The 11,319-nt window shown below is 38.0% G+C and overlaps 1 protein-coding gene across 1 annotated transcript in view; it reads right to left on the reverse strand.

Annotated features, from left to right (window-relative positions):
- Positions 1–8,073, reverse strand: part of Gnpnat (glucosamine 6-phosphate N-acetyltransferase) — a 16,578-nt gene extending 8,505 nt beyond the window's left edge. The window contains exons 1-2 of the mRNA XM_011307457.1: positions 7,697–8,073; positions 6,935–7,056 (exon numbers count right to left, since the gene is read on the reverse strand). Coding sequence (XP_011305759.1) covers positions 6,935–6,964 — 30 coding nt within the window. The 5' untranslated portion in view covers positions 6,965–7,056; positions 7,697–8,073. The remainder of the gene's footprint in view (positions 1–6,934; positions 7,057–7,696) is intronic.
- Between the last annotated feature and the right edge of the window lie 3,246 nt (positions 8,074–11,319).

Here is an 11,319-nt window from a genome sequence, read left to right on the forward strand (position 1 = left end):
CTCTCTCTCTCTCTCTCTCTCTCTCTCGGTCGGATCACCGTAAAGTTTACATTAGGGTGGGACCAAGAGAGAGGCGAAGGAGAAGAGGAGGGAGCGGGGGGAACAGACTGAAGTGGAAAGAGGACTAAAAAGAAGAATTCAGTACAAAATGACAAGAGGAATAGCCAGATAGAACACGGAGAAGACGGGAGAGGGAGGGTACGGACGAAAGGTGGGAGAGACTGGTAGAGACGACGACAATAACGGCAGAGGAGGCAAAAATGAAACGCGGAGGAAAAAGGAGGGCGAGAGCACAATGGGGTAATAGAGAATACACAAGGGAAAGAAGACAAATGTTCAAAAATCTAAAAAGGTACAGAAAAATGAGGAACTGGCAGAATAAATAAGAGTATAACCAAACCAAAAGACGGCTGAGGAAGCTGACAGGCAATCTAATAAATGAATGGATAGAGGGGAAGCCACAAGAAGGAGCGACAAACACGACAATGGTAGACTGGTGGAAGGCGATGAATTGGTTCAGGAGGTCACAAAAAAAGAAGGGAATTAAATTACAGGAGAGGATTGGAAGAAGCATTCCATGAATCTCTTGGAAGGAGAGGAACTACCAGAGGAAACAATGGAAACAGAAGGACAAGGAACCGGTGGGCCAGCAGGAAGGAGATAAGGCGGAAGAGGTAGAAAACAAGAAAAAGAGGGGGAAAACGAGCTGGACAAGGACCTGACAGATTGGGAAATCACTGGGGCATTAAATAGACTAAAGAACGGCAAGGCAGCCGATGGGAACGGAGTGACTAGAAGACTGGGCAAGTGGCTGGAGAAGGAAGGGAAGCTATCAGGAACAGGTATTTATGCTAAGTACATTGAGTAGAAGGCAACTGAAGGGGAAAGGGGGTAAACTGTACGTAGCATTTATTGACTTTAAAGCGGCATTGAATAAAGTGAAGAGGGAAAGACTGTGGCAAAAAAAGAGGAAAATAGGTGGGATGGAAAGTTTCTGAAGATGACACAGGAAATATACGAGGAGACGAGGAACAGGGTGATCGCCAGGAAAGGGATGACAAGGGGAATTCAGAACGGGAAAAGGAGTCAGACAAAGGTGTCCGTTAGGCCCGATACTATTTAATATATCCATCCAAGACATAGTGGAGGTAATAGAAAGAACAAAGGAGGAGATAACGGCCATTGGGGCAGGGGCGGGAGTAAAACTTTATACACTAATGCAGGGATGGGCAACCTTCAGGTAGCTCGGAGCAGAGTCATAAACTCGAGTTAGGAATCCAATAAAGTTTATAACCATGCCAATTATAAGGCTCCTAGTACGATCATAGTAGGGACAGTGGTGGGGGCCTCACAGTCACCGTATTGGGGAGCGTCCCATGACGTCTCTGCCAAATGGTAAAATGGGGAAAATGGCCGCCATGATTAATATAAAGAGAAAGTTAAATATCCACACATGGACAAAAACTTTTCTGAATATGAAGATAACTATTGGTCATTGAAATAAATATGAAAGTACTCTTCAAATTCAACTTTCCGAATTAATGACATCTTTCAGCTTGCTTTTTAAATTTTTGGTCCAATATCGACCTTACCGAAAAATATGTCTAGGAAAAAATCCCAAACATTGCAGTTTTGACTGGCTGATGTTGATTCTGAATATAAAAAAGGAATATTTTTTAAAAATAATATTTTTAAAAAATTTTCTTCAAAGAAACTTGTGGAATTTATTCCTTGCCTTTGAAATTACACAGCCGGTCTTCACATTTCATTTGTAACGTCTGCTTTCAAAATTAATAAAAATGTCATCGTGAAGAAAATTCCACATTTTCCATTTTTGATTCATTTCCCCGCTTTTCCTTTTCTTCAGCGATATTTCTCCTCTTCTCCTGTTCTTACGTGTTACCCCCACTTTGGTTGATTTCAGCCGAGGAGAAGGCCCTTTACGACTTGGGTCATAAAGGCCCATCACCCGACACAATAAGCGTTCGTCTACCCTTTGTTATGTACTAATAGAGGTCGGGAGCACGACTTGCTCTCAGAGCAGAGGTTGCCCATCCCTGCACTAATGTATGCCGACGATGCAGTGCTGATAGCGGAACAAGGATAAGAGCTGGGAAAAATGCTGTTAACGTTGGAAAAATGAGGCCGGGTTAAGAGGAAAGAGGAGAACTCGAATGGCAAGGGAGAAAGGCTGGGGGTAGTGAACGGATTTAAGTACTCAGGCTTCTGGTTCACATCGGGAAACAGATACTCCAAACACGTATTAAATGTGGGGAAGGCGCAGCTGCTCATAAACAAAACCTGGGAAGAAATGAACAGGAGCAAACAGAGGAGTTTAAGAAGAAGACTGTACCTCAATGCAGTTATAGTAAAAGCACCGGCTCTGTATGGGGTCTAGCTCTGGAGGTGGAAAAGGCAAGAGGTCATCGAGACGATACAAAAAAGATATGTGAAGGCAAGTACGGGGCTGTCCAGAAATACGCCAGACTATATGTGGAGGATGGAGGCTGGGATGAAAAGTGTAGAGTTAGAGGCGGTAAGAAGAGCAGCATTATTATTCCTGGTGAAAATCAACGGATTGGAGGAAGAAAAATGGCCGATAAAATGCTTGAGGGAGGAACTGAGGGGAATGAAGAACGGGCAGCCGTCAAGATGGGGGAAAATGATACCGGAGAGGCTGCAGGAGGTAGGGGTCGGAGGGCCAATGGAAATACAATGGAAAGGGGAAACTGTAAAAGCAGAAGAAAGAGTAAGGAAATAGTGCAAATAGAGAACCAGGAGATTCAGAAAGACTGCGGAAAGATCGAAGACTCAGGATACTGCACCTACTATCAGGAAACAAAGCACAACGGGGAAATGAAAGAATATTGGCAAGAGAGGAAGTTAAGCAGGGAATAGAAGATGACAGGTGCGCGATGGAGATGTTGCAATGCATTAGTAGGGAACAGCAACGGCATGAGAAAAGGCAAGTGCAAAGTGTGCGGCAGGAAAAAAGAAGTATTGGAGCACGTGATCTGCTGTAAAGTGCTATTAGGGAGGCTAGAGCTAAAGGGCAGACAGTGGTGGAGGCATTGGAGGAGACAAGGCAGCAAGCGGGACTGGACGGGAAGGCTCGTTAGAAAGCTAAATGGAACCCCCAAGAAGAAGCATTGCAAGAGGCTAAGAAAATTGGAAACAAAGCTGCGAGAACTAGAGGAACAAAGAAAGGAACGACGAGACAAGGAAGATTGACCAGCGTCAAAAGAAGGCACAGAATGAAGAGAAACTCCGAAAATGGAAAATAGAAGCAAAGCTTAATAAGAGAGAGTAGGAAAATAAGATAATCTACGCTGTGATAATAAGTTATGTATGTAAGGTTATGAGAGAAAAGGAGTGCGGAAAATATAAAATATAGTAGACGGGTAAATTAAGGCGTGTGAGGATGTGAAACCAAGAAAAACCATTTGTAACGTCAAAGGAATAAAAAATTATTATTAATTATTATAGTTACCCTAACACGACAAATTGGCAAAACTTGAATATGGCCGAATACAAACCTTGCATTCGAAAGAAAAATACTCTATAATAAAATTAACTGGTCAGACAAATGAATTATTATTCAGTTATTATAATGACAAAAGGGCCAATCACAATTTTCAACAATTTCATCGGTCGATTTCGAAAAGTCAATAGTCACTTTTTTAATTTCATAAATACTCTCTAATAATTTCGAGCATATGGAAAATAAAAACAGTGCCGAAGAAAAACGCAAAAACAATTCAACAATAACTTGCAGGCTAAAAACATTAAACCCAACATGAGCAAAAAAAAGTTGTCATATATTAAATCTTGGTCAGAATTTAATAACATTCAACCATCGCCAAGAGCATAGAGAGGAAGAAAATAGAATACTTCAATATTCTAAATATTGTGATAATCCTCTCCTGTGAGCCCAACGCAGAGCTAGTCGAGGAGGAAGTGACAGGTTAATAGAGTCAAGAGTAACATACAGCAAAGATATAATTTTAGTTTTATCTACGGATAAAACTCCCTAATGTCACAAGTGCGAAATTTTCGTCTTTTTCAAGGGCAATCGTCATATTTTTCAAGTTCGCTATGACGAATTGAGATTCAGCAATACATCGGATTTTAGAAATAGGATACGTTTAACATTTAAGACAATGGGGGATGACGAGATCGAGGGAGATGATGTTCCCTGCCATCCAGACATGGCATCAGCAGTCCCACGGTCAGATAGAAATGCCGCTCTAGTTATGCTGAGCGGTTTGACTGACTTGGCATCAGTGATACCAAGAATTCAATATGGGAAACTAACCGTGAAACTGCTTAGCTGAGCAAATAGAGACTTGGAAAATGCTTTGATCAAGTTGGGAGGACTCTGGAGAGAGTAGAGTGCGATCGGGAGCTGATCAGAACAGACTTCTGAGCTCCAGGCCTTTTGCCATACACTCGATTCAAAGTATCCATGTCTCGATTTCCTTTGGAGTTTTCGATTAAATAGATTAAAATTACACGATAATGGCCTGATTATTGGGATGGAATACGCATGCCTCAGCGATTCACCTTGGACATTTGACTTGTCTGGATTAAGGCCTGGACATGAGACGTCTGCTCTGTTTAGCCCCCGATCATACTACGGATCTACCGTCTCCAAAGTCCTCACAGCTCCGTCAAAGCTCTGTCCAGATCTCAATTTGCTGAGCTAAGAAATCTTACGGTCAGTTTCCATGATTATTTTTTTGGTATCACTAATGTCTCCATTATTACCCCTGTCCCCATTAATGCAACTTTCGGCACATTTTTAATTTTATCGGCGTGAAAATCTTTTTCGTACCATTGCTTCACAGCAATCGCTAGATTGCTGTGTTTTTTCCTGGCTTTTTTTTTGCCAAAAATCATACGTTTTCCAGCTTGGGAAGTACTTTTTATTAAATTACGAAATCTGTCAGAGGCGCTGATCTTGGTAAAATTGGTGTGGCTCCTCTGTGGGAGGTTAGAGCGATCTGTTTTGTTTTTCGTTCTATTGTTAAAATGTAAGTATTGTGACGAGGCAGAATTTTGAACCCAGGAGCGAAACTTTAAGGTTGTTGTCGTGTAAACCCGTTTTTCGACAGATTTTTTTTCAATTCTCGCTATAGATAGCCCTTAAAATTCCCTCCAAAATGAGCACAACAAAAAACCAATCGTCAGTTTCTGAGCTGAGATATGATTTTTTGAATTAACATGGGTTCAAATGCATTTCACCGTTTTTATTAAAAAAAAAACCACTCGACATTTTCTGATGAAATTAACACAGAACGTAGAAATAGTGACCACCAATATACTGAAGAAAAAAGAAAGTGATCGTCAGTTTCGTAGTAGAGTAATAAATTTTCAAAGTAGCATTATTTCTCCCAGTGGGCGAAGCGCATGGGTTTGTTGCGCGCGACGCGACAACAACGCTTTTTGCTCGAGTGGCGCGAATCTATTTGGAATAGTCAATGACGAATCAAAGGGACGATTCATAAATAAAATAAATATATTGAGTGAGAAAGAGAGAGACATGAAAACAGAGACACGCTGCGCGTGGTTGCCATGATCGGCACCATTTAGCGTTAGCTGTGTATACATGTATGCATGCATGGTTGATTCTTGTGTGCGTGAGTCGAGTGGAACTGTACACCCGCAAAAGTTTATATTCTAACTCGTATTCTCCGCTTAGCGGAAGATCAACCCGGAGCGTAGTAAATTTTAAGCCTGACTCTCTCGCGACAACAACCTTAAAGAAGGAGGGAGCATTGGAAGGAACGGGGGCTAAACAAAAACGAGCCAACTTACAAGAATTAATGACAAATAATCGAGAAATTTCGAGAGTTGTTCGTCAAAAGCAAAAGTAAACGAACATGGAGGATAAAAGACTGAAAAGAGAGAGAATGGGAGCTCAGAATTAGAAGGCTGCCAACAGGAAAGACAAAGGAAAACCTTCAAGGAAGAGAACTTCACGAAAATCGGTTCCTGGCGTTGGTGTGATAGAAAAAGTGACGATTCGTAAGGAATTGCAAATTGTTGCCAAAGAAATAAAATACGGACTAGTGAGCAGAACTTTACATACAAGCGACATCCAAAATGCAATATTAAAGCCCCGACAACTTGATGAATAATTATATGCATTGATTGTTGTGTCATAATTCTAGACAGTATTTGTAAAAAATGCATTTACTCGTTGTTATAATGAAGAATTTTCTTAAACCTCACTGATATTTCGATGATTTTCGAAAAATTGAACATGATTGAACTACCCTATGAAATTAATGCACGGAGAGAAAAATCTATGAATTTTTATATTGTGATTCCGATAAAAATTACTGTGCTGCCTTACAATCTAGGTGTAAACTGCAGGCCTGAGAAAAATTACTATGCCATACAGTAACATTTCTTCATCTGCCAAGCAAAACTTCGTTATCGGCCAAATAAAAATTCATAGTCGTCGCAACAGTTACCATTGTTAAATTCAACTTCGGCAAGAATCGGAAACATTCGACGTTCATCGCTAACCAATCATATTGGGTTAAAAAATGTTTGGAGAAAATGCTGTGTAGCACAGTAAAAATTAGAAGAGAGCACAATAAAAAATACCGATCTAGATAGGAAGTTTTGAAGGATTTCTATCAATTTTTCATTCAAACTCAATCAAAAAATGATAGACCTTCAAATTTTATAGTGCTGTTTAGTAAATTTTATAGAGCCACACATGATTAATTACGGAATGTATAAGAAAATTTGACATATTGATAGTAATTTTTATTTGTGAATCAAAGAATTTCTGGTATTCTAGCATTTTGCATCACGATTGTAGTGCTCGGCACAGTAATTTTTCTTGGACTTTTCTCTCCGTGTGGGAACAGGGGTGGCAGAGATGGGGACATTGGAGCATTGACTTCAATCATCAATTTACCGATGCTGATGCCTTCTTCGTTCTCATCATCCCCCATTGGCTTTAGTATTAAATATATCTTTTTTCTGAAAACCGACGTATTGTTTAATTCCAATACGTCACATGGCTCGGTCTGAGATCGTCTGGAATAAGTGCAGAATGAGTTTAGGATTTTTTTTTTAGAAAAAGAATAAATCAAAAAAGGAGAACTACGAAAAAATAACGGGTTTTCTTGAAAATGGCAAAGATATAATGGAGTTTATCATCTTGAAATTTTTGATATTCTATTCCGAAAAGTTCATTCAACAATAAGAATTTTGACAAAAAACTGACAAAGGGACATTGAAAAACTTATATCTATTTGAAAATGAAAAAATTATGTTTTATTTTAAATTCATAACTTTTTTTCGGTTGGATAAAAGAATTCGGACAAATTCTAAGAAACGTTCCTCATGCGGATTCAAAAGTGGTCGATTTGGCATGGAATACCCCATGTTTATCAAAAAATTGTTTGACACAACAGTGCTGGAGATATTGTGATTAAAATATTTTTCAATGATTTCCTTGAGCTCCAATTTAACAAGAGTATATTTATTCGAAACATATTTTTGAAAAAAAAAGGAAAACAGACGCTGATATCTACTGTAGTACGATTAAAAATCCTACATAATTTGACATTTATATTTGTCAACCAAATCGGAGATGAAAGCATGAACAGTTTCACGTAGAAATAAAATAAACTAGAAAGAGTTCAGACGGTAATTACTAGTCGATAAGACTCACCAATGTTGTAAACATGTTCTACGTATCCGTTTACGTCAAAATTTCGATTACTACAGTACCACGTTCACCACAGTACTATACCAGAGCGTGACGTTGTCACTCAAAACTGGTTTCCGCCTTTCTCCACTTCGTTTTTTACATTAACGATTTTTAAGGATGATTTTTTCCAGTATGTGGTCCCAAATTCCAACTAGTGGCATTCTATGAAAAAGGTCACGATAATACTTTCACTGATGATTATCGGTAAGCGATTGGACTTGTACTATTCGATTTTTTAAAAATAATAGTGTATAGTAATAATAGTGTATCTCTAAACATCTGATCACATTTTTAAGGTACCCTCCTCCAGAAATAACAGGGGAGATTGCCACAGTCCCTGTACAAAACCTTCAGCATTGATGAAAGCGATCAGAGCTCGAACCTGTATGTAAAACAGGGCATGAGATTGAGAGTGTTGATAATAGTATATTTTGTTACGTTCCAAGCTGGTTCTCTGATTTCCAGATGGCGGGTCCGATGCCCGTGGAGTGCAAAACCACTCTGCGGCTTGAGGTCAAATTTTTCGAGTTTCAATGGTTGATGCATCAGTACGACTGAAACTCCTCGTGTTAATCCGCGTAAAGACTCGCAAACGTTAGTTAGTTAGTTAGCAATCTTTTAGTATTGAATCTTACCTAGATAAAAAAGGTTAACTCTAGTATGATTCGTTTAATATAATTATCAAATAGTAACGGGAACATTGGGAATAGAAGATACCTCATGAAATTATCATCACATCCAAATTCCATTAAACCGACTTTTTTTTATCTGGAAATGGTACAACATCGTCATTTATTACAGTGTAGGTAAACAGGATTTCGAAGGTTATCGACGGCACTTGTGTGGTGAATTACCTTCCCTATAGGTAATTGATCCACTGGGCGAATGGTAATAAATAATAAATATTCAATTAATAAAATTTTTGATCAATAAATTGGGATAAATATAAAAAAATTTGCTAAAACGCGATTTTTTTTTGGAAATCTGTGTCTAAATTGCATTAAAAAAAATAATGCACTATTCTACAGTATTTCTTATACCGGAGGCTATGGAAAATTTGAGTATACAGGGTGTCCCGGAAGTACATGTTAATCCTTTACCAGCATGTACAGGGGGTGATTCTGAGCCGAAAAGTCGTTTTCTTATGAAATTTCGTATAAGATTTTCAATAGGATTCACTGAAAGGTTTTGCACCGAAAATTACCACATCACATTGTAACTCAGGCCAATAAGTTTCAAGTAAAATAAATCAATATAATTTTTCTTTCGTCTGTCCCTCTCATTTTCGGATTTTCGGAACTCTTCTGAAGTTGATTGACTCATTTGAATGAAAACCATTCTTATCCTCTCAGTCTTCAAGAACAAGATGAAAGAAGAGAGAGAAACAACGAGGAGGGAAATACATTGATAAATGGTCCTGAGGTAAACTCTGTTGTCCCTGAAATTGCTTAAACCCCCCCTTTCCTCTGCTATAGCCGTTGACGCAACGAGTGAATGCTATTTAATTCAATATTTTGAATAGCTACAAAAGAGTAGCGGCGGATAAGTCACTCGTGGTGTTCGTCCAGCGATGGTAGATGGTCGGGAAAGGTGAATTCAGAGTTTTAGGGAAGTGCTCAGGACTATTAGATAAATTCATCGTTCTGTGTGTCCATTGTCTTTAAATGTGCTAACATATAATGTCTGTGGAGCTAACACACCGCCACGTCTACGCACTGGTCCTGGGTAACGCAGAGAGCGGTGTATTAAATGTCATATCTCCCACACTAATTGTTTCCGGATAAAAGGGTGGCCAGATCACAGGTGATGGAAACCCAAGCGACCGAATAAAAAACATCCAGAATGGCTTAGTGGACCTAAACTAGACATTTACCGCGACTTTCTGTAAGTTCTATTCTTCTTTTCAACTTAAGACCCCGGTGAACTATCTATCGAACGTCGACTTTTGTTTAAATTTTATCTTTTTAACCTAAAATACATTCAAATTTGGGATCAATTTCGTGTTGTGGGAAGCACTTCAATGGACATAAAAAAAATAATGAAAAAAGAAGAAAAAAAATTATTGAAGAATGCTAAAGATCGACTTTATTTAAAAAGGATTTACCAAGCTTATTAAAAAATAATAAAAAATAAGTAGCTTACTATTGCATCTAGCAGTCACTCAATCTTCTGGACAGCAATGGTAAGCTGCGTAATTCTTATTATTGTTTTTTAACTTGGTAGATCCCTTTTAAAGAACATAACTCTTTTTCGCCCTTCAATAATTTTTCCTCTTTTTTTCATGATTTTTTTATAACCACTCCAGTAGCTCCCGCAACACAAATTTGATCCCAAATTTTAATGTATTTTAGGCTATGAAAATAAAATTTTAACAAAAGATGACGTTCGATAGATAGTCCACCCGGGCCTTGATGAATGACTCTACAGCCCGTCCAGACTATAGTCAACTTCACGAAGTAGATTTCATCATAGATCACTCCTAGAAGGCCGCAAATGTCGTTGAATTTCTTGAAACTATTTTAGACTTAATAAATTTCGAATGAAAAGATGCTCTGACGCATGCGTACTATCCATCATCACAAACGAAATCATTACAATGGAGTGAAAAAAATTAAAGATCATCAGAGGCTTGAAAGCGAATTTATTAATTATTAGTATTTGCGGTAAAGCATGATACTTTTGTTATGAGAATGATTTGTAGATAATAATTGTAGTCCTGTCATCCTCGCTGTTCTCAATAAGAATCATTACTACGATTCCAATCAGTGTTGATTGTTTTGCTCGGTGAATTTTTCAAGTAATCCTATCTATAAAAGGTGATACACCAAAATTAAGTTGGGCGAGAGTAAGATTGGCTAACTTCATGCGTAAGACTTTTCACTCGTAACCCTATTTCTCATTGGTCAATTGGCTACGTCATCATCAACACCACGGAATCAAACGGCGCGCGGAGCGCGCGTTCGGTCTCGTCAAATAATAATAATTCATTACGAGTAATGACATAATTTCAGTTCATTGTGCTAATCTAGGTGTCAATTATTTTCTCACATTTGATGCTGATGAAGTTGTGATAAAAAATCATGTAGGTACAACTGAATTACATTTTGATACGCTTTATATTCAGAGTAGTGAAATGTCCATCAGTTTGTCAAAAAAGTGAATATTCAGTAAACAAATTAAAGACTTTCATAATTTCTTGATTACTTTGTGGTATTAGATTTGCATCATGTTATAGCATTAGAAAAAGCATTTTGAGCAATTTACTGTTTCAGATATTGATTTGACATGAATAATTTTTTTTTATTTATTCATACTCATCAATTTCACAATAAAAATAAATAGAACCAACTTAATTCTGGGAAAGCTCCAAACTTGTTATGACGCGTTAGGATTGTTATAAAATCGTGATTTAAAAAAAAAATACTGTTCATAATTTCATTGAAGAAAAATATTCTCCTCATCCCTAAAAAACACAAATTGATTTCTCTCGATTGTTGAGTTGATATGGCATTAAAAAATTCTAGTTTGAATTGACTGCAACAATTACTTATGAGAATGATATTTACTATTTACTGATAGGACAC

Source organism: Fopius arisanus, unplaced genomic scaffold (assembly GCF_000806365.1).
Source record: "Fopius arisanus strain USDA-PBARC FA_bdor unplaced genomic scaffold, ASM80636v1 scaffold00054, whole genome shotgun sequence".
Taxonomy (NCBI): Eukaryota; Metazoa; Arthropoda; class Insecta; order Hymenoptera; family Braconidae; genus Fopius; species Fopius arisanus.